Source organism: Microchirus variegatus, assembly GCF_963457635.1.
Source record: "Microchirus variegatus genome assembly, chromosome: 9".
NCBI lineage: Eukaryota > Metazoa > Chordata > Actinopteri > Pleuronectiformes > Soleidae > Microchirus > Microchirus variegatus.
The window spans coordinates 23,507,178-23,535,003 of record NC_139810.1 but is presented as its reverse complement, the minus strand read 5'-3'; the positions used below and the strand labels follow the sequence as shown (position 1 = coordinate 23,535,003).

Here is a 27,826-nt window from a genome sequence, read left to right as displayed (position 1 = left end):
GACATCAGCGAATTCAGGCCTTGATCCTTTTCAGTAAAAGCAAAACTCATATGAGGAACAAAATGGAGAGAAAGGCGAGAGAGAGAGAGAGAGAGAGAGAGAGGCCCCACCAGGAGTGTGTGTGTGTGTGTGTGTTGAAGTGTTTTGTCGAGGGAGACAAAGCGAAGGGCATGTAGGTACCTGCTCCACACACACACACACACACACACACACACACACACACACACACACACACACACACACACACACACACACACACTTAAGTCAGTCAACCCAAAACATCCCCTCCCCAGCCCACAGCACTTCAAACACATCCGCCTCAGCTCTGTGTGTGTGTGTGTGTGTGTGTGTGTCATTTTGTGTCTTATCTGATCCAGAGCAGGAGATGGAGCATCTGAGGAATGCTCGGAATAGACAATAAACTGTATTTACTCGATACGGATTTATCATCTGCATTTTGTTGGACTCGTGAATTTTGTCTGTAGGTGCGCGCGTGTGTGTGTGTGTGTGTGTGCATCGCAGGACGATAAGAGCATTAAAGCAAAGTTTTGACTGTAGGGAGACAGATTTTGATGGAGGCGTCTGATTTCCACGAAAGAGCGAAGGACGAGTGAATGAGCCGCAGATGCCCCGCATCCACAAATATGGACCAGTTTAATTTCTTGTACCTTACTTTCCTACTATACAGAGCGTTTTTGGGCAGAAAATGTCCAATTTATTCATTGGTCTTGCAAAGTTCGACGATATCGAGTTTAAATTGTATTTGTATTGGTAAAAAAGTGCTTTTGAAAAACTGCACTTTGGCAAATCCAGTGGAGAAAAAAAACACAAGTATCTTATTTTTTTGCCTCTTTTGTTCACATCCTGCAGGGGCTTTTTTTTCCCCACATTGTTTTGGTATTTTTTTTTAAGTGTATACTTGCCACACCTGTAGATTCCAACTTTTGCAAATGCAACGTTGCATTACTGCCATCCTCTGTCTTCTTCTTCTTCTTCTTCTTCCTTCTGGATTCTCCTTAGACGTTTAAACTTAAATACCACTTAAACTACTGACCTGCACACAATAAATACATTTCCCCAACTAAATATAATCATCATTACTTACTCCCACACTTCCTTTCTCCCCTCATTTCCTCTTCTTACTCTTTACCTCCCCCTCGATCCATTCATCTTTTACTCTCTCTCTCTTCATTTGTGTGCACGCATGTGTAGGACCCAGCCGGGGGGTTAGTAAGTATGTTCATTGATGGTGCCCTTAGCCGTAACCATGACAACACTTGACCAGTCCTTTACTTTGCCTTGGGTCTCCGTGGTAACCAGGAAGTAAATTAGTTATAGAGTTCAGGGAGGAAAAGAGGATTAATGAGGTGAGATGACAAACTGTGATCCAGAGTTTATGCAGCTGCTTTTTTCCCACTTCACACCTCTGTGTTTTCTCTCTCGTTTTAATCCTTCCCTGCTGCTGTATTTAAGGAAATGGATTAGAAATCAACTTGTTGTCTTATGTCATTGTAAAACCAAACCTCTTTTGTCTTTTTAAATGTCACAGGCCGTGTTTAATGTTTTTACAGATTCATTGTTCCATTTTGGGCCCACGGTTGGTGTAGTGGTTAGCACTCTTGCCTTTGCAGCAAGAAGACCCGGGTTCCTGGGTTCGAGCTCCGTTTGGAACATCTTCGGAACAAGGGCCTTTCTGCAAGGAGTTTGCATGTTCTCCCCGTGTGTGCGTGGGTTTCCTCCGGGTTCTCCGGCTTCCTCCCACAGTCCAAAAACATGCGATATGGGGATTATGTGAATTGGTCACTCTAGATTGACCATAGGTGTGAGAGTGTGAGTGAATGGTTGTTTGTCTCTGTATGTGGCTCTGTGATGGACTGGCGAACTGTCCAGGGTGTACCCCGCCTATCGCCCAATGTCTGCTGAGATGGGCACAGCACCCCCCACGACCCTCTGGTGGAGGATAAAGCGGTAGATAATGGATGGATGGATGGATTGTTCCATTTTTTCTTTATGTAAAATGTCAATAGCCGCCGTTGTGGCAGACAGTGTCGTCAGTGTGAGGACTCCTCAAAACAACTACAGGATTCTGTAGTGTGTCAGTAAATGAAGCTCCGATGCATTAACACAGTCGTTCAAGACGCTTATGAACCCGCGAGAGGGCCAGGGGCCGTGCGTGTGCGTGCGTGTGTGTGTGTTTATCGCCGTTCGCGGGGTCAGAGTTCGGCATGTGTCTGACGGATGATGGAGGAAGTGGATGTGTGAGGATTCTGGACTCTGGACAGTGTAGATGAGATGACACACACACACACACACACACACACAAACGGCCACCATTCATTCACCTGCCTGGCTGATCTGCCCCCACCCCCCCCCCTCCAACAACACCCCCTCGTCCATGCAGGTCCATCAGTGAGGAGATTTGTTTCTGGAAACAAAATCCTTTGAAACGTTAACACCTGAAAATATTGCTCTTTGACTCACCTGAGCAGCTGTTAACTCTCTCTCTCTCTCTCTCTCTCTTTGCGTGTGTGTGGCAGAGAAACTCTTTTATCTTCTAAAGTGGACTTTAATTAGATAGTAGTGTTCCGGAGCCCATGAGAAAACACACACACACACACACACAGCTGCTCAGGTGTTCCCTTGAGATGTGATAGAAATAAAACTATAGTTTGTCCACAAATACACTTTAGGATTATTAAATTGTGCTTATCTATCCAGGAATCTGAATTTAAAGCTGCAGTGCGTAACTTCGGTCCCCATAACACTGCTGGGCTTTAGGCTCCTAGACCCCAGCACTTCTGAGGTGAGCCTAAACACCGTTATAGACGGTGGGATCAGTGAGGATCACGGCTGGTGTATTCCACAGGTGTGGAACTGCTCTGCGTAGGCTATGCAGAGTCCTCTGCGTCGACGCAGAACCTGTTGAAGAGCCTCTGCGTCGTCTCCGGGTGCACGGAATATTTTTTAAGTGTCCGTCACTCCGTCAAGGGACAACGGAGACAGCAAGAGCTGCGATTGGTCCTCAGGACAGGCCGAGCGAAGCTGCTCTGTGCCGGCTCACAGTGAGCACCGAGCGTCCACAGAGGGCGGAGCTGAAGACCGCCGACTTCGTCGCTGCCGAACTATAAATACGTCACATCTTAACACACACAGCACATGTTTAGACTCTAAATGGCCAATTTCTCGCCTCAAATTATCTTAAAATTGCGTTCCGGGACACAGAAAAGTGACAAACGGCCGCTGTTTCAACAACAACAGTCTTTCTCCCTCGGACGCCATTGCTCACTGTAGCCAAAAGCACAACAACCTTGCGCAGCGACCCCTACTGATTGGGCGGGAAATTGCAGCGCCTACGTGGTGACGCAGACGGATTACGCATTACGCAGTCGGAGAAGTATAATGTGGCCTTGACCTGGCATTTTCATTTGTTATCGATAGTTGACAATCGTATAGTTATCGACATTGTTAAGAACTTGCTTCGTTCACAGATGCGTGAACAGGAAAGTGCTGCACATAAACAGCTCAGACACTTGTGTCTTCTAATCTGAATCCTAGATCGGCAAGTCCGGTTCGTTTCAAGTGAACAAAATGCAAGAAGAGGACTACAACGCATGGCATTGTGGGTAAACACAACCAGAACATATATACGCGTGTAGAATGATAGCCGGGTGAAATGTTTGAGTCCATTGTTGCAGCGTATATACTGTATGTGTCGTATGTTCACATAAAATGTATGTATGGGATTATTGATGCAGCGCCGCCTCAGGCGAGGAGGGGAACACGTTATTCAAAAGGTTCGGTTCGTTTCACTAAAGTGCGAAAGTGTGAAAGCTAACTTGGACTGGCTGAATGTTACAACCCCCCAATCGTACCGAGCCTAGCGGCACTATTAGGTGTGAATATATATTTAATTTATATTTAAAGGTGCATTATGTAATAAATCTAAATCAACTGGCCATAAAATCCTCCTAATATGTCACAGAGACTCAGGAATAATGTTCATATGACAAACTGAACTCACCAACAACAACAGTACAGACAAAATATTTGCATTAAAACAAATATTTTGCAGACTGCAAATCATGTTTATGTTTTGGAATCATGTTTTGGCATGTGGCGCCACCTACCGCCGTCTACCAATCATTGCAGTCAGTAGAGTCTCAGCTGCCGAGCAACCATGGGGTTGCCAGTTACGTCAGAAAACGAAACCTAAAAGACCTCGGTATTTTGAATTTGAATGTAGTAACTGTTTTTGACCACATTCTTACATATGGCACCTTTAACAGCTACAATCTACACTACAGCTGTAAAGTAATTGCATGTTGATGTCCAATAGCTATGAAAACGTTGACCATTGTATGGCATTAAAAGGAAAAAGTCAGGACGGCTCTTGTGCCAGATGTATGACAAGAAAAAAAGGGCATTTAATTATGAACACAAGTAGAAGAACGACAGAATGCCTCTGGGAATTGAAAGAGAAAAAGACAAACTGTGTAAAGGCAAAATCTCCTTAAAAGACACTTCAAGATCTCATTACATCTCCCAACATGAAAATTTTTCCCCCCCGTTAGCAGACGTTTAAAGTGAGCAGATCTTTTAAACCACATCTCACGATCTTCATCTGCAAATGTACTAAGATGCCACTGGGGAACCTGAGTCCAAAACTTCAGTCACGTGACACACACTGTACAGTACAGGACCACCAAAGCTGCTAAGGTCACATGACAACAGCTGAATAAACTGCACCTGAGCAAACGATATGCAACGATGAAGACTGAGACATGGTTAAAAAGCTCAAGAAGCACACGTCTCTCTTTTTCTAAGCAAACTCCAAAATTACCTTTGAGTCACAAAGGGACAAAAACCTAGTTACGGCAAACCTTGATGTTGATTATTTCATGAAAGTGTGATCATGTTTATAAATGTCATCCTCCACTTAATAACATCCTGATATCAAATCACTTGTCAACAGACACCTTTGCTTTAAATGAAGACCAAAACAAAATCACACACAAAGTCACTCAACAACAATAACACTTTACCTGGTGTGTTTATACTGTGTGTGTGTGTGGGGGGGGGGGGTGTGTGTGTGTGTGTGGCCGTCCGTGTTTATCTGTCACCTGTCTGACTGATTTTTATGTGTTTGTTTGTGCGTTTAAGTGTGGTTTCATTTCCCATTTGTTGTTTAGTGACAATGTGGATGCTCTGCAAAAAATAAAATAATCACACAGATTTATGAAGTATAAGGAGTGCATTAGGGTGACGGAGAGGATATTAGAGTGAGAAAAGGAACTAAATGAATGAAGCTAATGGTCTCTTTGCACAGTAACCACAAACAGCACTGATGTCATTAATCAATCACATTACTGATGACTCTGTTCAGTTCAGTTCAGTTCAGGAGAATCAGTAATTCACCCTGAAACTGAGGAAGCTAAATGGAACTCAGCCGTCTTTACTTTGATTATTTACACCTGTGATTTGTCCAAATGGCCGCTGTAGACATTTTTTCATAATTTTTTTTTTTTTCTGTTTTCTTTTCACAACTTTGCTTTTTATTCGTGCTGCTGTCTATCTTGAGCCAGGATTCTGTTAAAAAGGTTCCCTCAAGTACCTTAAAATAGATACTTGAGTAAAAGAACAAGTATTGTACCAGTAATATATGTATGTATATATACATACATATATATGCACACACACACACATATATATATATATATATATATATATATATATATATATATATATATATGTGTGTGTGTGTGCATATGTATGTATGTATATATGTGTGTATATGTTTATGTATGTATATATGTGTGTATATGTATGTGTATATATATATACATATATATGTGTGCATATGTATGTATATATATGTGTGTATATGTTTATGTATGTATATATATGTGAATATGTATGTATATATGTATATGTATGTATATATATGTGTGTATATACATATGTTTGTGTATATATATATGTGTGCATATATATATATATATAAAAAAACTTAAGTAAAAGTAGTATATGGCATTTACTGTACTTAAGTATCAACAAACCATGTTCTGGTATAAAATGTAAATCTCAGTTGTCTTTCCACTGAGAGGTTGTGGGTTCAATTCCTGGCTCTGCTAGTCTATAGTATGTGCCCTTGAGCAAGGCACTTAATCCCGTGTTGAATGAGTATGAAAGATAATCCAGACTAGAAAATCTCTATATAAATACAGATCATTACCAACTCTTCTTCTTCTTCTGATTTTCTTTGGTTGTCATGTACTACTCTGTAGTGGAGTAAAAGTACAAGTTGGTATAAATACACAAATCACAAAGCAAAGTACAGATATGCGGATTTTGTACTTAAGTACAGTAACGAAGTATTTGTACTTTGTTACATTTGTTACATTAACACAGCAAATAAGTAAGTGAAACGGAACAATAAGGATGAGTTTATAACGCGTTCATAGATTGAACAGTGGAGGAAACTGTCCCCTCCTCCATCCACGGGTCGAGGGAGGGAGGGAGGGAGCGCGAGCGCAGCTGAGAGCAGGAATAGGTGTCTGTTGTTGGAGGTTGACACGGAGAGAAAGAGAGAAGCTCCGGACACGCGGCTCTCCACGTCTAAAAACGCACCTCCTTCGCTCCACACATGTCCCCGTATGTTCCTGTGTCCCGCAGAGTTTTAGCGACTCGCCTCTTCTCCTCCTCCTCCTCCTCCTCGCAAACGCATCACTCCATTCCGCTCGAAAACTTTTCTGTCCAGGACAGGAGCCCGCGGACAGGTGGAAATAAATGATGGCGAGCGGAGCGGCGGCGCTGCGGCCGCGAGTCGCGCTACTGCTGTGGCCGCTCTTGGCGACCTGCTGCCGGGTCGCTTTGGCCCAGGAGCTGCCGGTCAACGGGGTGAACGGGTACAGCCTGCACCCGCCCTACTTCAACCTGGCCGAGGGCACGAAGATCACCGCCACGGCGACCTGCGGGGTGGACGACGCCGGCAGGACGGTGAACGACCTGTACTGTAAACTGGTCGGAGGCCCGGTGTCCGGGGACCCGAGCCAGACCATCCAGGTAAGCAAGGAAACACTTCAAATAAGAAACTACAACCTATTATTAAGTTTTACTTAAAGGCCTCTTTAATAGACTTTTTTATATGTGATTAAAACTTTAACTGTAGACCAGAGAATCATTTTTTTTAAACAGTTATTAGAGTTTTAATACAACTCACCTTTAACTCCCATTCATCAGTGACACAGTTGTATTTGTATAATATTACACAGATGACCTGTAAAATGCATTCATGTTGCATATATTTGAATGCACAGAGATTATGATGTTTTTTGCACTGATGTATTATACTATTATAGCAGTATGTGTGTGGTTATGGTAGCATTAAAGGTGCATTATGTAAAAAAATCTAAAGCAACTGGCCATAAAATCCTTGTAATATGTCAAAGAGACTCAGGAATAATGATCATATAACAAACTGAACTCACCAACAACATCAGTACAGCCACAATATTTGCATTAAAACAAATATTTTGCAGACTGCAAATCATGTTTATGTTTTGAAATCATGTTTTGGCATGTGGCGCCACCTACCGCCGTCTACCAATCATTGCAGTCAGTAGAGTCTCAGCTGCCCGAGCAACCACGGGTTGCCAGTTACGTCAGAAAACGAAACCTAAAAGACCTCGGTATTTTGAATTTGAATGTGGTGACCGTTTTTGGCCACATTCTTACATATGGCACCTTTAAGTTTTAATTCCTTATATTTCTCTATGATAATGAAGTTGATCTGCGGTCTTCATACTTCTGCAATGCTTCATATTGTCAGGTTTGGGGTTTGTAATGAGATTTTGATGTTCTGCGTTTCCTGCACGGTCAACTACAGAGCAGTTGAAGTTGTCGTTATAAGTATTACACACCCTATTTTTAATATATATATATATATATATATATATATATATATATATATATATATATATATATATATATATATATTGTACCATCAAAAGCTCCTTTCATTTATTTCCCACTCTCTTCTGTTAAACGTGGTGCAGGTGCCAGTCTGCACACACTGACAGTAAAAGGTACAGAGTTGAACAGAGGGGGTCAGCAGTGTGCACCAATCCCCCGAACTGCTCTGCTTAAGTCATGCACTGCTTCCTTTGTGGGTCTTGGCAACACATAACACACACGGGACACTTACATAAGTTCACACTCCGCAGAGACATTCAGCCACTGAAAACTACCACTTCATCTAGATGAGTTTTTAAATGCGATGATGAGTTTGTAAGCCTGAGAACTCCGTGTATCACCAGTTTACTCACAAGGGAGTGTTGCAGTTTCATGGGTTAAACATTAAATCAACCCTGTGGGCGATAACGTGCAGGCTTATTGCTCTCTGCTCTCTGCTCTCTCTTTCTCTCTCCCACCTGTTCTCCGCATTCCTCACGGTAACTGAACCATGTCAATCTGGGTTTACCTGCTCCATTAATGTGAGGTCACCCAGAGCAGAGCACTGCTTCCTCTGGAGGTGATTACAGTCTCATAAGAAGCCATAGAATGTATTTAAATAGTGGATGTAGTGTTGGGTTTGTTGGGTGACGCAAATCAGGAAGTAGGAATGCATTAAATAGCCACCAGGGGGCAACTCTGTTGGTTGCTAATAGGAAATATGTTTGATTAGATGTTTACAGGGACTTGTTTCATGTCTTCTTCAATAGAACATGATGTTGATTTTGTCCCATTAAGAGGAAAATAGACAATTAAGCTTGTACACAAACCGATGTTTAGGGTTTGCAAAACGATGCGCTCATTAGCACCCTCTTAGCTTAAATGGACAGAGATCGGATAGAGTGATAGGGACGTTAAAGCCCGTCCCACACTAGAGGATAATTAGCCAGATTTAGGTCCTGATCTGGAACCTTCTGACAATTGTGGATGCATTCTGATTTTAGGCTAATCTGAACAGATTATCTGGCCAAATTGTCCTGTGGTGTGTGGGGTTAACGGACACATCAGAGTCTTCCTGAGTTTAAATCATACATTTCAAACATGTTTAATATTAATGACTGAACAGTGATTGGGGGCGTGAGCAGAACCCCGCAATAACCAGATAACAGATATTTTGCGTACTTTTGTTTAGAATCGTAATTTGTAGAAGCCAAGTTAATTCCGTCTTCTCAGCCAATGACTTTTTTTTTGCGTCTCTTACCCGAAAACATTGCACACACAACAGCTATCGACTGACGTCACGCTAAATCATGCGAGTTTCTGCAAGATCCCAAATCCTCTGGAGTTAAACTCCCAAGTGTGTGGTCCTGCGTCTTGACTGGATCGTCTAGTCGGTGCTTTCTCAGGATTAAAACGTTGAAAATCGGTTACAAAGTTCATTGTGTCTGTGGCCTCCCACGTTTTTTTTTTTTTTTTTTTTTTAAATCAAGTCAGGTTTGAAAATCACCAAGGTTGGTGAGATAAGGAACAGATTGAGCTGTTGAGGGAGACAATGAACTGCAGGCAATCTGAAGTGTTGTTTGGTTGTAAATACTCAGAATGAAGCCAACAATACATCAGAGCATATGACCTAAGGGCTGTTTGGTGACATGAGAGACTGAGGGCCTTCGAGTTGTTCATAAAATATCTGACTTGAGGACATCTAAACTCTCAGTCCTCCTCCAACACTGACTTCACGTTCTCCACAATGAGAATTAGGTCAAAAATATTTCTTCTCTATTTAGTCCAGTGGTTCCTGGTCTGCTTGCTCACAGCTGTTTGCTTGGAGCGGCCATGTTGCTGCATAATTAGCTCAGGAAATCTCCAAAATGAAGCCAAGAAAATCTGGTCATTAGCTCACAGAATGGTGCATTATGTGTTGGGGCTAAGAGGTTTATCCCACTTTGCTTAGCTATTGTGATTCGACCCACTTGTCCTTCCTGCATCTGCACCCCCAACCACTTATTGTCAAATACATAAATGAGATGGTTTTTCTCTATTTGTTTCTTAGGTTTACAAAATTTACTGACTCTCTTTTTTTGTCCTGTGCTTAGATAAATAATGGTTTGTTTATGATGAACAACGCACTATACAATATAACTTTTATAACCTAGTAATCTTGTTTTAGACAGAATAAGTGTTTATGAACTGCAACTAATGATTATTTTCGTAATCGATTAATCGTTTGGTCCATAAAATGTTAAAAAACGTTGATCAGTGTTTGTCAAAGATGTTCTTGAATGTCTTGTTTTGTCCACAAACCAAAATGATCCAGTTTTAATGATTTCTTTGTTTATGTGGAGCAAAGAAACAAAGACAATATTCACATTTAAGAAGCTAAAACAAACAGAAATCTGATTTTAATCATGAAAAAAGCTTCAAACCGATTATCGATTATCAAAATAGTTGGCGATTAATTTAGTAATCGATTAATAATTGATTCATCGTTTCAGCTCTAGTAGATTTGAACTAATTGGGCGCCTATAATACAAGTTTAAAGTCTTATCAGTTGAATTGTTAGTGCCCTTAATTATCCAAAAAGCCTATTGAGATTGCGTTATTAAACCATTTCCTCTCCTCAGGGTAGAGGTGGTGAAGGGTTTTGGACGGCTTTAGTCTGACCAGCGCAATCTAAGCGCTTGATACTGGTGGAGTTGTACAAGTTACAAGAGATGCTTGTGTCATTTGGAATTTGGGCTGTGTGTGTGTTTTCACCTCAACATCTAAACCACCCGATGCAGCTAATATCTGTTAAATATCACGAAACAGTGATATCTGGCAGTGATGTCGGTAAGAGAGGAAAGGTAGGTGGAGATAGAAATGGAAAATAAAGGTAGTGGTGTGTTATGCTTGGACCGGGAAAAAACATAAATTACATTAAGTGGATACGGACTCGTGTCATGTCCACATAAACGTGAAGGAAGGCTATGATTCAGAGAGGAGGACAGATGGATAAAAGGTTGAATGAAAGCACACACACAGAGAGATGAGACATTTTGTTGAGGCCCTTGCTCGTAAAAGAGCAGCGACAAAGAGAGGAGTGACTGGGCGTTGTGAAAGAAACCTGAGGGAAAAAAATGGAAGGAGATAAACAGTGTGAAAGAGAGTTTGGCAGGCCGACAGAGACACAGTGGTTAGAGTTCCTGATGTCTCACTACACTAAACATGCGCCTTTAGAGATGCCACTTATTTCCAGGTTGGGAAATCACCATATTTTTTTTTCTTATGCACCTCCACCCTCTTTCCTTTATTAAAGACCTTAATCTCTCTGCATTCATCTGTCGACTGGAGATGGTTTCCGGCCCTCTTAAATGTTGTGTAATAGCTCTGTGGGCTTTTCTGAGCAAATAATATTGAATGACACTGAAAGGAAGGAATATGGAAAACAGAGCTACGCAAAATGAGTAAAGCAAAGATTGATTTTCATTAAAAAACGCAACCCTAAACACCTGGATAGGTGTTGTTGCGGTCACTGTTTGATACAAATGTTCCACAATAGTAGTAGTTTGATGTGGAAAAATAATTACACAGACAGGATGGCAGACCCACAGGACACAGGGTAGTGGGGGCGGAGTCCGGAGGTGCACAGTGACCTCTGACCTCATACCTGCAGTGATAACATCTACTAACCCGGGCCTTTTGTTTCGCGTCCATGCTTGTTTAGTTTATGCTCGCACCTACACGGCCAGCAGGGGTTTTGGGTTAAAGGCATAGACAACCAAACTGGTATTAGCTGAGAATGAAGAAGCTTTAGAACCCAAAGAGGTGGAGAAGCCAGTTCAAGTGAACTTTTGCATGGGTCATTTACTTCCATTTGTGTGACTGCAGTTTAAAAAAAGGAACAGGCAGAGAGTAGAGATGATGTTGTCCATCATCATCATCATCATCATAAAGAGGCTTTTATCAGTGTCCAACCTTAAGCCCAATTTATACTCCTGCGTAAAGTGCTCTGCGTAGGTTACGCAGAGTCCTCTGCGTCGACGCAGAACCTGTTGTAGAGTCTCTGCGTCGTCTCCGACTGCACGGAATATTTTTTAAGTGTCCGTCACTCCGTCAAGGGACAACGGAGACGGCAAGAGCTGCGATTGGTCCTCAGGACAGGCCGAGCGAAGCTGCTCTGTGCCGGCTCACAGTGAGCACCGAACGTCCACAGAGGGCGGAGCTGATCCCCACCGATAACGCCGCTGCCAAACTATAAATACGTCATATCTTAACACACACAGCACATGTTTAGACTCTAAATGGCCAATTTCTCGGCTCAAATTATCTTAAAACTGCGTTCCGGGACACAGAAAAGTGACAAACGGCCACTGTTTCAACAACAACAGTCTTTCTCCCTCGGATGCCATTGCTCACTGTAGCCAAAAGCACAACAACCTTGCGCAGCGACCCCTACTGATCGGGCGGGAAATTGCAGCGCCTATCCGTCACCACGACGCAGAAGTATAAAGGCTCGAGTGGTCTACGTGGTGACGCAGACGGATAACGCATTACGCAGAAGTATAATGTGGCCTTTCGTCTTTTAAGGGTAAACTGACCCTTAAATTTGTCTTCATGGCTGCAGTTTGTACCATGCAGTTCCAGATAGATGAATTTAGCACAGAACAGACAGACTGGGGGCAAACGGATAGAATTTATGAGGCTAACTAAAACCCACAAAGCAGGAAAATAATACAAGCTAGAACCCCACTGTTACTGTTACATTACGCTCCGTGGAGTCAACTTTCTGTGAAGGTGTAAGAAACTTGACCCAGGTAGCTGCAGGGGCAGACACTTGTGAAATAAATCTCCTCCTTTTCATCCGTGTTTACCGTGGCTCTGACACACTGTGCCACGGTTAAGTCTTTAAGTTGCAGGCCATTCTCTTTGGGCTGTAACTTAACGCCCCCAAATGGTCAGACACCACAATATCCAATGTGTGTCACCCCCCGACATTCATTCTCCACTGTGAATCTGGTCGTGTGATTAAGTCCTTAAAGGAATGTAGAAATAATCGCATACTGCCAGTGTCGCAGGTATTTACTTCCTCCTCTCCCGCTTACGTCGCACAGTAATGCCACCTGGTGTATTGACTTATAGGAGCCGAACTCTGGAGAGGCTCATGAAAGTTTTGTGTGCACTTTATGGGGTTTGATGAAACAACTACTTTGAAACCAAACAAAACTACGTTTTAAAACGTACGCCATAGCTGGTTTGTCTTTGGAAATGAGGTCATAGTTGAAGAAGGAGCCGGAGCAATCCTAGCTGGGGTAGGGCAAAGATCAGGATATACCTTGGGCAAGATACAGAGATAAACAACTACTCTCAGACCTATGGTGTCCGATTAACCTAATACCTGTGACATGAAGCTGGAGTTCCCCCCGGAGTAAACCAATCGTGGTTGGTTGGTCTAACCAGGGTGGAATTGCGGTTGCATTTCAAAAATATCACCTCTTTTGCCCATCATAGCATTAAAAAACACAGCTGACTGACTCGTCGCACCGCCCAAGATAAGGAAGGGTCGGGTTACTCAATGCCGCACAATCTGAGTGTGTCATTTAAAAAAAAAAGCTCACACCTTCGGCATTGTGTCCTGAAACTTAATATTGGACCGTGTCACGTGTAAAGTCAACCCAGAACTCCAGAAGTGAAACATCATTAAAGGGGACATATTAAGCAAAAGCAACTTTTTAATAATTTAAATCCTTATATTTGGGACTCTGGAGGTCCTATCAGTCGGCAAAGTGTGAAAAAAGATGACTCACTCATGTTTTTGTGGTCCTCCTCAGTCTAAGTACAGGAGGTAAAACACACGATGTTGACTTCCGCACTCCGTGGGACGTCACAATGCACTAAATTCCTGGAATTGTCGTTTCGCTTTGTCCGTAAAACAGGCGAGAGTGCTGCCGAGGGCAACGGTATCCGAAACCCAGAAGTCTGCGAAGTCCGCGAAAAGTTCTATTCTTGGCTCCACAGTGCAGCACAGAGTTCTACACAAACTTCCAGCCTCAGAGGATTTCTCTGTCCAGTGGATACATGTTATATATGACGGCAATGTGCCTGCTAGAGCCTGCAAATGATCACTTTTCCAAATGCTAACTGCTGTTAGCTCCCAGTAGCCTCTGTGGCTGATGTCATTTCCTGTCCCTCAAGTTTCGTTTTACTTTTTTTTAAGGTGGACCTAAATAGATACTACTAAACAGAGCGTTCTAAACAGGGCTGTTTTTGCAGGGTGATTGAACTGCTGTGGTGCTTCATCCTTATGGTATTTTGACCAAAGCATGTCACAGACATGTTCATTAGGACACCAGGGAACTAGGTTAACTTAAAAAAATAGGGTATAATAGGCCAGGTGTGACTGATTCAGTGGCTTTTGGAGGACAAACTGATGGGATGCTTTGTCTAGTGTTCTCATTCAATCATTATACCAAGGAAAATGTAATGACAGGGGTCTTAACTGCCAGCAGTATCTGATGTCACGGATGCATTACAGCCAAGATATGTAGAGACCTTAGTAGACCTTAAAACCTTCTCATCAGGTCGTCTGTAAATCTCACACTCGACATTATTTGATACACGTCTTGTCTTTGGTCTTCTCAGGGTCAGTATTGTGACATCTGCAATCAGGGAGACAGCGATCGCGCCCATCCCATCACTAACGCCATCGACGGAACGGAGCGATGGTGGCAGAGCCCGCCTCTGTCCCGCAGCACAGAGTACAATGAGTTGAACGTCACCCTGGACCTCGGACAGGTAGGACTCACTGATTATATACACTGTTGATGTTCGGTACGTTTGCGCCAAGGCTCACTCTCTGTCTCTGTTCTTGCTCTTCCTTTATTGTCCGATGGTTTTCTGAGATGCTGGTGGAATATCAATACTATGCAAATGTTTCATGAATGCCAGAATGATAAGATAAAAAAACGATCTCCCATCGCGGTTCGACGGCCATCGAGCCTCGTCGATTTGCAGCTGTGGTTTCTCGATGTTTCAGCCTTTTAGATTGTCTTGATTTTAATGAGCTTTTAATGTTTTCTTGGATTTTTACCTTGACAGTGAAGTATATCTCTGCCCCTGAAAGCAGGAGTCTGTTTTTAAATCTTCCATCTGCCAGATAATCACTGATACATTCCAACATTTCCATTTATCTCGGCTCTGAACTGCAAATTAAACTGGCCGTATATCAGCCACAGTCAGTCTTTTGGCTACAGGTACTTGCCGCCCCCAAATGACGAGATAAACTGTTGAGCCTCTCTGCTCGGATAATTAATGTGAAATAAATTAGACTCTTAACTGCTATACTAGTCACAAAAAAAAAACTCTTAAAGCTTCAAGCTGTTGTTCTTGTAACGTGTAACGGGGACAGCTTTGAGGAGCGCACACAGAACAGCTTCACTCCGTCTCCCCGCGCTCAACAAGTTAACCTTGTTGTGTTTTCAAAACGTCGCTCTTGAACAAACCTTTTTAATGTTTCTGAATGTGACTCTTTTGTGCCGGGGCCTCTCTTGCTCGAGTGCCGTCCTCATTCAGCAGTGAAGAGACATTCACTGTGTGCGCGTGCACGCCCGCACGCGCGTGCACGTCTATTCCTGAAGAGATGCATTCAGTTCCTCTACTATCTTTCATCCCTTTTTTTTTTTTTTTTTCTTTCCTCGGCCGTCTCTCTCAGAGGTTAAGTTTCAATAGAGAGACGGGGAGCTGTGACGGGTTCGCGTGCAGTCTGTTAAAGCTTTTATGAGCCTGTTTGCCACTGTAGCACTTTTAGAATAATCAATAAAAAGACAAGTACCGTAGATCCTAAATCTGTGAATCCCAACAGGTATCAGCTGAACTTTCTGTGACTTTTATTTAGTTGCTTCATTTCCAGTGGGGCTGTTGATTTTGTATAATCTGCTTCATGTCAGTAATGTGTTCATGGTAGCGTGGCTTCTTAGAGGAAAGGGACCAAAGAAGCAGAAGTGAAGGGTCTAGTTACCAGGTTTCAGATTTGTCTTGAAAGAATGTAGGTGGGCTAAGTGTGTGTGTGCTAAGTGTGTGTGTGTGTGTGTGTGTGTGTGTGTGTGTGTGTCATGCCTCAACCCCCCACCCCTGACTGAATGAAAGACAAAGAGAGGAGGGAGAGATTGGAATGTCAGTTAACCTGTCTCTACCCACAGAGGAGGGCTTGTTAAATTACCCCCCCATATATATATATATATATATATGTGTGTGTGTGTGTGTGTGTGTGTGTGTGTGTGTGTGTGTGTGTGTGTGTGTGTGTGTGTGTGTGTGTACACATATATATATTGATATGTGAGTATAAAAGTTAACTTTCCTTTTCTTTAAGTCTAATTACAGAATTTCTGTCATAAATATGGACATCTCTGAATGTTTTGTGTGTGTTTTCATGTAGCATCCAATTTATGTCACTCTTAATGAGACATTAATTTTTTTTTTTTTTTTAAACATACTTCCCTGTGCTCACATCAAAAGATACAGATCGCAAAACCTGACCTTCGATTACACACAGTATGGGCAGAGAGAGAACCTCTGTGTTCCTGACTGTGTGCTACATTAAATCACCTTGCCTTGACTATCTGAGTGTGACTGAGACTTTGACAAAGAAACTGCACGTCATGTGGATTATGCAGGATATGACCAATGCCCTCTATCCCCACAAACATCAATATCAGGGGCTGAAACTACATTCTGGATTTGCTTCTCTAAAGAAATGTTCCCAGTTTGGTGCAGAATAAATTTACTCACCTGCATCAAGCCTTTTCCTCAGCTCCAGCCATCACCTTTGTGATGAATTGGACTGTGAGTCAGACTTCATAACCCATGAGAGAATGACTAGACTGGGAATAAATGATGAATGAAGACGCCTGGAACCAGAAAAGCAAAGATGGGTGAATAATTATGGTTTTAGAGTGATTTAACTATCACATCAAGGTGTAATATTTTGATGCGCGCAATTATTTTCTCTTAAATGTTAAAAAAAATCCAACGTCCTCCCTCACCATTATGATTTAAGGGGAGTTGCCCTCGAGCGAAGTACACCAAGTACATTACTTTGATCTATTGTGAAGTGGATGTGAGTTCAACAGGTGAAGCAGTTCAGTAAAACGGTGTGCCCTTATTTTACATTTAGATGAAAGATAAAAGAAAGTCGAGGACATAAATACACTGCATCTGTACTGTCAGTGTCACTGTAATACTTTACTTTACCAAGCACACTCTGCACCATCCCAGCTCCCAGTTTGTGAACATGCTTTTACTGGAGTTTGAAATTTCAGCTGTGTTTTTAGATCATAGTGATGTTGCCACTTCATTTTGATTTCCACCCTTAAGGCCACATTATACTTCTCCGACTGCGTAATGCGTTATCCGTCTGCGTCACCACGGAGACGCCTCGAGCCTTTATACTTCTGCGTCGTGGTGACGGACACGCGCTGCAATTTCCCGCCCGATCAGTAGGGGTCGATGCGCAAGGTTGTTGTGCTTCTGGCTACAGTGAGCAATGGCGTCCGAGAAAGAAAGAGAGAGAAAGACTGTTGTTGTTGAAACAGTGGCCGTTTCTCACTTTTCTGTGTGACGGAACGCAGTTTTAAGACAATGTGAGGCGAGAAATTGGCCATTTAGAGTCTAAACATGTGCTGTGTGTGTTAAGATATGACGTATTTATAGTTTGGCAGCGACGTTATCGGCGGGGATCAGCTCCGCGTCTGTGGACGCTCGGGTGCTCACTGTGAGCCGGCACAAAGCAGCTTCGCTCGGCCTGTCCTGAGGACCAATCGCAACTCTTGCCGTCTCCGTTGTCCCTTGACGGAGTGACGGACACTTAAAAAATATTTTGTGCAGTCGGAGACGACGCAGAGGCTCTTCGACAGGCTCTGCGTCGACGCAGAGGACTCTGCGTAACCTACGCAGAGCACTCTACGCAGGAGTATAAATTGGGCTTTAGTTTGATTCTTAAAATAAAGAGCATCACTCCACTGCCTCCTATCTGTATCTGAAACGACCACTCATCTTATCTACGACAGATAACACAAGCCCAATATAGATCATCTCTATCTGCTCTATCTTTTCCTTACATTCCTCTTCACTTCCCCCTGCTTGTTATGCTCCTTCGACTCCATTTTCTTAAGAACTTCTTCTTCTGTGTTTTCCCCTCTTTCTACTTTTCCTCCTCTGCGTCCTCGTCCCTCCAGCTGTGGCCCCCCCCTTTCTCATCTTTCCTTCGATTTCTTCTCTCTGTGCCTGCAAGCCCAGTGACAGCTGTGTCCAGAGGCATTAACTGCTCGTCCCTTAGTCCATTCATCCCACTCTTGTGTACATAATATCCCAGTGGAGTCAAAGGTCACGAGACACATTTTTGGCACCGACTAAAGGATTAACGGGCTAATTGTGACACATTTGTGACAACTCAACGAGACTAAATACACACGTACATCGTGAACAATGACCATATGTCTATATTTTAACTCTAATTTCCTTTAAACACATATTATTTCCACTCCTTCCTTTTGTATTGGGTGATGCCTGCAGATATCTCTCATTGATGAACAGATCTGTACTGGCCATGGCTGCTTGTTAATTCCTGTTTTTTTTTGTTTTTTTTTAATGGGCACATAATGGAAGAGGTTGTTGGAATATAAATCATCCAAGATGAGGTCACGCACAGTTCATGCACAATTCAGCGTCGTCTTGTAAGCTAAGAGCGACGTGTGCTTTTGCCAGATGTGTGTGTATGCATGTGGTTTCATTCCTCAGGTGTGTGATAGGAGAAGTATTGTTAGCATAGGAAGGAGGGGAGGAGGGGAGGAGGAGAGGAGGAGAGGAGGAGAGGAGGAGAGGAGGAGAGGAGAGGGGGAGAACAATAACAAGGCAGCTCGCATAAAGAAGCTATAAGGCACGGTGGATCCGAAACTACCCGGAAGAGATGAGGAGGAGGGGAGGATTAGAAAAAGTGCAGGTGGGCATGATGAAGTAGGTTACATGATGGAAGAAAATTGAGGTGAAGCGGATGAAGGCGGGGGCGACGGCATGGAAAGAGGAGGAGCTGGGATGACAGAAGAGGGGATGTTTTTCTGTTTCAACAGTCTATTATTAGAGGCTTCAGTTAGGGAATGTGTGTGTGTGTGTGTGTGTGCGTGTGTGCTTGTTCTTCAGGTGAGGGCCTCACTTTTTCCACAAAACGTGTCTGCCTGTCATCAAAACTGTCAGAGATTTCAGTTCTCCGCAGCTGCATGGAGCCCTCGGAGCTTTTTAAGTCTTTGTCTCTCGTCGCACTTAAAGGTCCGTTGTGTAAGAATTAGTGACATCTAACGGTGAAACTGTAGATCGCACCGGATGAAGGACTCACTGTAGTAAGTACGGTGGCCGTTTGTGTACAGTGCACTTCAGCTTCATCAGTTAAACCCATGCTCTCGCTGGTTTGTTCATACAAATACCACAATTTTTTATTTTAAGTGAACAAAAGTGAAGTAAAGTGAATAAAAAACATACCTATTTGTTAAAGGAATGAAGAAGCAGAAAGCTTATGTGATAGTTGAGAGCATGTGTTTCCTGCAGTAAAGTACATTGTGAAACCTAGATACCAACATGGACCACTTATTGCTTCACCTCATCGAAATAAAAAAATCTCATGGACACAGAGTTAGTTCAGGGTTTTTAATCAAAATCAAAATGAAAAAGTGTTGTTTGTCCGATATAAAATAAGTAAGTGATGTCGCCTTCAGTTGTGTTGCTTTGCCCCATGCTTCATTTTATCCCCCTGTGTGAGATCCCTGAACGAGAATATGTCAAACATTTTTGCTTGAAAAGTTACTTAAAGTGATCCAAGCAGCTGCTTATCTTTCGAGTAATACATTTTTGAATTCATCCTTGCAGCTCTGCGTGTTATTCAGTAGTTTTATTTAACCTTAATCAAAGTTAAATGGGTTATTGTTTCAGGAGGAAAAAACCCCAACATAAATAAACCCCAAATTGCCTTAATTAAATTTTATTAAGACATCCATTAAAATGGATGTAATCCCACAAACCTGAGCGAAACATGGCTGCACAAGCTATTTAAGTACAGTAGTCTGAGGCTCACTCAGTGCTGTACATTTGTTTCCAACCAGAATCATGTGACTTTCATTTCCTGTGTGCGCTGACAGATTCCCCTGCAGGACAAACACTAACAAAGAGACACGTACACACTCGCAGCGTCGAGTAGCTCCATTGTTCGCTGTGCAGCGGAGCGAGCGCCGTGCCAACTGCTCCCGATTGAACGCTTCCTGCCATTGATGTGGTTTGAACGTCAGTTACCTTGAAAGTGCCAGCCAAGCTCTGAGCTGCAGGACGGACATCAGAGCTAACGCTGTATTAGGGGAGAATTTATTACTGCTTGTTTGAGGTCGAAGCGAGACTGGTGTGAAATGTTTCAAAGAGAGAACGTGACAGGATTGTGTTGCATCCTGTCACTCAGCAGAGGTATCTGTGTGTGTGTGTGTGTGTGTGTGTCCTGCTACACAGCATCCAGCTCACATATTTGAGCCTTACAAAGATATTGTGTATCCTCCTTAATGTTTCGTCTCGGTGCAAATGCATCTTATCTGACTCTGTCTTCAGCCGCAGAACCTCGTCTTTACTGTTTGCTACAGCAATGACAGTAAATGATAAAAGATTAAAGATGTGATATGATTAAAAAAAAAATAATACACATCAAACAACTCCATCCTGTTCCTTTGTGTCTCATTTTTCTCCTCCCCTAAAGACTCCTTTGTCAGTTTGTGTATGCTTAAGTAGCTCTTATCTGTCCTCCAGTTCTTTGTTATGCACTATGACGTTTGCATTTTATAGTTTGTTAGAGGAAAATGCTAAAAGTCTTTTTTTTTATACATTTATTCAAATCAACATTGTTTTTGTTTTTTTCTTCTCATCAGTCCCGAAACTGTGAGTTCAAAGCTGCTTAAAGTGGCACAGAACGTGGGATTAGGTGTTGATACGCAGTGGGATCAGCAGTACTACAGCAAACATATCCAACAGCCATATTAGCCAGTTTTCAGGTTCAGATTCAGATGGCTTATCTATCTATAAAGAAAGTTGCGTCTGTGTGTCTGTCTGTGCATTTCTCGCTGACTGTTAGTCAGATCGCCCTAAAGGCCACATTATACTTCTCCGACTGCGTAATGCGTTATCCGACTGCGTAACCACGGAGACCCCTCGAGCCTTCATACTTCTCCGTCGTGGTGACGGATACGTGCTGCAATTTACCACCTGGTCAGTAGGGGTCGCTACGCAAGGTTGTTGTGCTTTTGGCTACAGTGAGCAATGGCATCCGGGAGAGAAAGACTGTTGCTGCTGTTGCAGCTAAATAACATTGAAACAGTGGCCGTTTCTCACTTTTCGGTGTCCCGGAATGCAGTTTTAAGATAATTTGAGGAGAAATTAGTCATTTAGAGTCTTACCGTGTGCTGTGTTTATTAAGATATGATGTATTTATAGTTTGGCAGCGACGTTGTTGGCGGTGATCAGCTCCGCCTCTGTGGACGCTCGGTGCGCACTGTGGCCGGCACAGAGCAGTGTTAGCTCGGCCTGTCCTGAGGACCAATCGCAGCTCTTGCTGTCTCCGTTGTCCCTTGATGGAGTGATTCGTGCAGCCATCGACGACGCAGAGGGTCTCAGTTGACTTTACGCAGTATGAATTGGGCTTAAGACTTTGAATATGGGTTGAGCATGGCATGATGGTGTGCATCCTTGATTTTCAAACTTTCGCTGATTTAGCGGCTCATCAGCGGCAGCTGCGCTGTCTGGAGCGGGGAGGTGTGCTCACCAATACGCGAGCACATATTAATTTTGCATTAGTGTGCTACTACTTTGCAGCTAACTTGGTGAACCTGTTTCCAAAGGTAAGCTGGCGAGGCTACGATTATCGTTAGCGTAGGGCTAACATAACACAAACACTGTGCAACCTCATTAGGCACAACGCAATTTTTAAAAATGTTCGATTGGCATTACCGTGGATGACGGTCACAAAACAGCTAGCTACGCTAATGCTAATGCTGTTATATGAGGTTGCACAGTGTTTGTATTATGTTAGCCTTTACGTTCCTTATCATGCATTACCATAACTGAAAAATCTTCTTCAGATCCCACTACAGGAATACATACTTCCTACGAGCACTGCACTAGTGTAAGTAAAAACGATGCTGATGCTAGTTTCTGAAAATATTGCCAATGAGAAATAACTACGAGGAAAGGTCAGAACAGGGATTTATTTCGTGTGACCGACACAACGAAGTGAAAGTAAAATTAAAAGTAAGCTTCAAATGAGCTTTTCATTCACAGCTGATTATTGAGTCACAGCCAATATGAATCAGTCCGGAAAGGAACGCAGGTAATCGTATAAGTCGTTTCCAAAAGTCTCTGCTTTTGCCACGTCCAAACTAAAATGTAGCTCCACAGCAGCGTTTTTAAACTTCTCTGTTCTTGGGGGGGGGCTCTAAAATACCGGAATAGTGTACAGCAGCAAGTGTGACTGGAGCAGAATTAATGCGTTTTCTTCGAGTTGTGTGTGGATGATTGTGTGACTTCCCCGTGTTTTTGTGAGCCAGTTGTCGGCCTCGTAGTTAATTTATATCACCATTCGTCGTTTATGCTGACAAAAATGGTGATTTATTTCTAATCTCTTCTCGTTTCTGACTTGTTCTCGTGCGACATTTTCCCCAGTGACTCAGTTGACTCCGTGTTTTAGTCACAACTTTTATAGTGGCCTTCATTTTTTTTTTACGTTCTTTATTTATGTCCTTTTCCCCCCTCTTTAGCTTCTTGGCTGTCGTTTTGGAGATTAACAGTTGCGCTCATTCATTCCTCTCTCCACGCCTCTGTCCTCCTCGGTGACTCTTATTTCTGACACACGCTTCGACCTTCATCCTCCTGTTTTCCCGTTCGTCCCTCTTGTTCGCTGTTAATCGTCACCTCTGACTCTCTCTGTCTGTGCACGGCGAAACACAAACGCTGACGTACAGTGCACATTTTTCAGGGCATTCAATTTGTGAACTGGGCAGGAAAATGAGCAAAGAGAAGGAGAATAAGAGGTGCGGAGAGAATGAGGGACAAATCTGACCCTGGTGGGGGGGGATTTTAGCTTTGAGTGAAACGATGGAAAGAGGGAAAAAAGGGATGTTGATGTCATATTCGAAGCGGGATAAAAAGACGATGATGGATGGGTGAAGGCTGGGAGGAAAGGAATGAGAGCGGCTCATTCAAAATAGTTGGCTTATTTCAGGGGTCTTTTTTTTTTTTTTTTATAGATGTCTGGTTCTGTATGTTGTTGTAACTGATATGAGGATTGTTGATCTTGGCCGTGTTAACAGACACTCACTTTTAGCCTCAGTTTTGCATTTTTTTCCACATTTTTTTTTATATAAATGCTGCATCATAGTCATGTTTCCCTGGGATAGATACAGTTAGATTAAGTTAATTTCATAATTGTATACTATCTTGACATTTGGACAAATAACACATTAAGTTGAAATATATAAAATGACTTGTTATTTCAGTTTCTGCTTCATGCAAATGTAAAATTCAAAGACGTTTGGAATCTGACTCTCTTACCCCACACTTACTCTCTTTTCCTTATTGTCCCACACTCTTAGAAATAAGGGTTCCAAAAGTGTTCTTCTACAGGGGCTGAGGTTCTACCTGGAACCATTTGCTTGTGAAAAACCCTTTTCCTGAAGAAAGGGTTTTCCAAGGGTTCTTGGTAACACTAATGGTCCCAGTAAGAACCATTTTGATTCAGAGAACCCTTTAAAAACCCTTTCCTAATTAAAGGGTTTTAAAAGGGTTATTTGTAGAACCCTCCAAAAGGGTTCCAGTTGGAACCTTTATAAAAAGGTTCTACCTGGAGACAAAAAGGGTTCTCCTATGAGGACAAACCGAAGAACCCTATATGGTTCTACTTAGCACTTTTATTTCTAAGAATGCATTAAATAAAGCCACAGAAAGTCCTCATATAATATAATTTAGCTTATTTAACCTTTTAAAGCCCAAACCATTAAATAGTTGACAGAAAATTCCAATTTGAAACTGGAGCCTTTTTTGGTCCTTCTGAAGTAACATTTTTTTTTAAATATCATTTTCCATATATGAGTTCTTATTTGTATCATATTTGATACAGCGGGTCACAATGCTCAAAGATTCTTTTTTTTTTCTTGAACAAAAAATACACAAACAAATCCAACTATTATCCAACAAAAACAATGCAGCAATGGAACTGGCAGGGTGGAACTCTGGAAGACATGACATTTCAGTTATTTTTTACTCAATTTGTGGTTCACAAGCCTTTTATTTTGCGTGATGGTAGGCTTGAAAACAGTTGTTCAGACAAAGATGAACTCTGCATTTCTCACAGTACACATGGGCGAAGTGGCCTACGCAGTGCTTGCATCTCTGTCGGGTTTTTCAGGGAAAAAATTGTCCCACTGCTCATGTGGAGGGCTCAAAAACTCATGTATCACATATGATACGTTTGGCTTTACAGGCTTAAATGCATTTCCAGTAGCTTAACATCCAAAAATTGCGCTTGTTGTAATGTAAAAGTAGATGCTGTCGCCCTTGGTCTCTGTAAGTGCTTCACTTTAGTACCCTATTATTCATTTGAGACGAGTTGCTGGTTATTCCTGGTCCTCGACTCCAAACGCTTGGAGAAAGTAGGGTGAAAAAACGAAAAGAGGACAAAGATTGGCAGGAAAAAGTTCGATGTGGAGGAGAGAGAGGCTGAAAGGAAGTAGGAGGAGAAAAAAAAGGAGTAGAAGGGCAGGAAGAGGAGATAACGACTCCAGCTGGGAACGACAGAATAAGAAAGAAGGGCATTCATGCTCTGTGTTTGATTGAAATGTCAAATGCTTCTCAGTGTGTGTGTATGTGTGTATGTGTGTGTGTGTGTGTGTGTGTCATTATCAAAGCAGGGGAAATACAGTAATTAAAAGATGATGCCTCCCACTCCTGTCTCTGCCAATCAGTAGTTTGCTTTTGTGTGTGTGTGTGTGTGTGTGTGTGTACGTGTTTCTTGGTCTGTTCCAACCTGCTGATCCGTCATTTATTTAAACTGCTTCGGGGCCGTCCCAGCTGACCCCACTAAACACACACACACACTTTTGTGTGTCGTGTACCTGCTCTGTCTGTCTTGGCCGCCGGTTGCCCCGGTTCAACCATGTGAACTTGTCTCTTAACCTTCACCTAGATCTTCCGTCCACAGCTCCCCCCCCCCCCCCCCCCGTCATCTCTTTCTTCCTCTCACCCTTGTACCTGTCGGGTCATCTTTCCCCTTCTTGCCACTTTTCTGTACCGCTCCTTATCTATACCTTTCTTCTTCTTCTGGCCATCCGTCTCCTCTTGACCCGTCTTTGCGGACCTCTTTCCTCTTTCTCCCTGCAGCTCTCCTTCATCGGCCGTGTTATCACCGACTCTGACAAGCCGGCGTTTCCTCCCATCCTGCTACTGGAGTGAAACGAGAGAGCGGATGACGGCACGGAGACGGATGGAGTCGCGTGGAAATGTCGATTTTGCGAACAGAAAAGTTGTTGCAAACGCTCAAATCGACTAGAAATGTTCAGAAACATAGTTGATACTGGTATCAGACTGGAATAAGACTGGATTATTTCAGTGTTTGCTGTAAACAGAGCCTTGAGGAGAATGTATGAGGAATGTGATTTTAAACAAGCCATCTCCAATCTGGTTCAGACATGTTGACTCTTTCCTTCTGCAGCCAGTGACCCAGGTTGTCCTTTCAGCCTTACCCCCCTTTGTGTTCTGGTGTTTGCTCGCCCCCCTCGCAACCTCCTTTTGATGCAGCCGTGCTCCTGCGCCCAGTCCGAATGACTTGCCATTCACTCGGCTCCTCAATGGATTCTTTATCGCACCATTGTGTCAGTGAGAGTGTTTGGTCCATTCACGAAAAGCCTCGCGGAGAACAAACGCGGAGGAAACGGTTGTTAATGACTCGTGAAAGTGTCTTCTCAGGGCAAACGGAGCAAATTGGATTCAACGGGAATTTAATTAGATGTAAACGTGGATGTTTTCATTTGAGTTTCTCATTCTACAACCAAAAAAACCTCTCGTTCATTGATAAAATGTCCTCCTCTTTGATTTGTTGGAGGTTTCACTTTTTGAAGGTCTCGTGGACTGTTGACACATTCTTCGTTTTGTAGACCAAACGAGAATAGAAAACCAAATGTCCTTCACCAAAGACACACATTTAAACGCTAATCTGCCTGAAGTCAGGGTGACATTTGCGCTAATAAGGCATAACCATATCAGCCGATTTGAGCAATTCTACGATTAAAAACTGTTCAGAATAGTTGACCAAGTCACATTAAGCACTAGTAAATAAACAGAATAGGGAATGTATTTAGGAATTCCAGGGACATCTCTTGCTATCAACATTTTCTGGCAATAGCTATGACAACAGTCATTGTGTTTTTTGAAAAATAAAGCATTAAAATCTTATTAAATCACACTCTGCTCAGAAGGAAGGCCTCCGTTGTGTCCAGCTGCACCGTGAGGAGTGTGTGATGCTTGCATTCTCGACAAAACCCGGACAGGAAACCACTTTGTGCCGGGCTCGTCCTCCTCGAAGGACACCAGTGACCGGGTTTTTCTCGCTGCTCTGCCAAGTCGGCCCGAGAATAGACTGATGCTAATGTCTGCCTGCTATCGCACAATGAGCTCATTTAGTGTGACAGAAGCCCTGAAAGTCAAACGGGATGGTGTTTAAACACCACCGTCAAACTTGTCCTCACACGTTGACCATTTTATGTAACTTTATCCGAAACGGAACCTCAGAATCGGGCTTGTTTGAGTCCCATGTTTGTGCATTTCAGTCTTGTCTTTAAGGATTTGATCCAAGCTTTAGCTTTTGCGGTGATTGTACTCCCTTTTCCTGTTCTTTGTTTTTCACGTTCATTCCCATTGTCACCACATTAGCAATGTGATGGGCAGGCATTGGTCGAGTCATTCTACCTCTTTGGTCCAGACTGAAATATGTTAACAGCTGTTGGATAACATCCCCTAAAATTTTATATTTTTCTCAGCTGTCCAGTAGTTGACATATCACAGATACACGTTCAGGATTCATTGTCGAGATGGTGATCCCTTAACTTTTTATTCAGGCGACACTTTTTAGCTTCTGCTCACATTCATCATCAGCCTCAGCTGTACAAGTTAAAGAAGAAGATGGTGACTATTTGCACCATTATTCAGTAGACAATTGATGCATCATTAAGAGCACGTTCGCTTTTATGAATCTTATTTGAAAATGTCCAGTTTTGAAGCCAATAATTCATGAGCTAATAATGTCAAAAGTGCCAAAACATAGCATGAAAAAAATTGATTTATTTTAATATTTCCTTAAAGAAAATAACTGCATTTCCATTTTTTTTTTGGTCTGGAATTCTGAAATGCAGTTTGCAGATCTGCCGCTTATCTTAACCCATATTTAATTTATCAGCATTTCCATATGAAAGGACGGAGGTAAGGCAGACTAATGAATGATAACATTGTAGAAACAAAGGCAAAGAAAGAAACCGAGCGGCAGGAGGAGGACAAAGAAAGAGCTTTGCCCTTGTTAATGTGACAGTAAATATTGGTTTTAACCAGGTCAATGGCAGCAGATTGTTTGAGTTTCTCCTCTTTTCTTAGCTGGTGAATGAAATGAAGGAGGTGGGGGGGAAACAGGAGGAGGGGGGGAGGGGGCTACAGAGGAAATGTTAGGTCAATAAGTTAAAGTTTATCTTTCATGCTACATAGTTGGCGATAAGCACTAGTGGAAGTTCACTGGTCTTCAAGTTAAACCTCATCAAATCATTTCCTATTTGTTTCATCCAGACCA

At 42.6% G+C, this 27,826-nt stretch overlaps 1 protein-coding gene across 1 annotated transcript in view; it reads left to right on the top strand.

Annotated features, from left to right (window-relative positions):
• Positions 1–6,789: 6,789 nt before the first annotated feature.
• lama5 (laminin, alpha 5) overlaps positions 6,790–27,826 on the top strand; it is a gene marked incomplete at its 5' end in the record, with an annotated part of 90,805 nt that continues 69,768 nt past the window's right edge. The window contains 2 exons of the mRNA XM_083895505.1: positions 6,790–7,062; positions 14,569–14,721. Of these exons, the coding sequence (XP_083751631.1) occupies positions 6,790–7,062; positions 14,569–14,721 (426 nt within the window). The remainder of the gene's footprint in view (positions 7,063–14,568; positions 14,722–27,826) is intronic.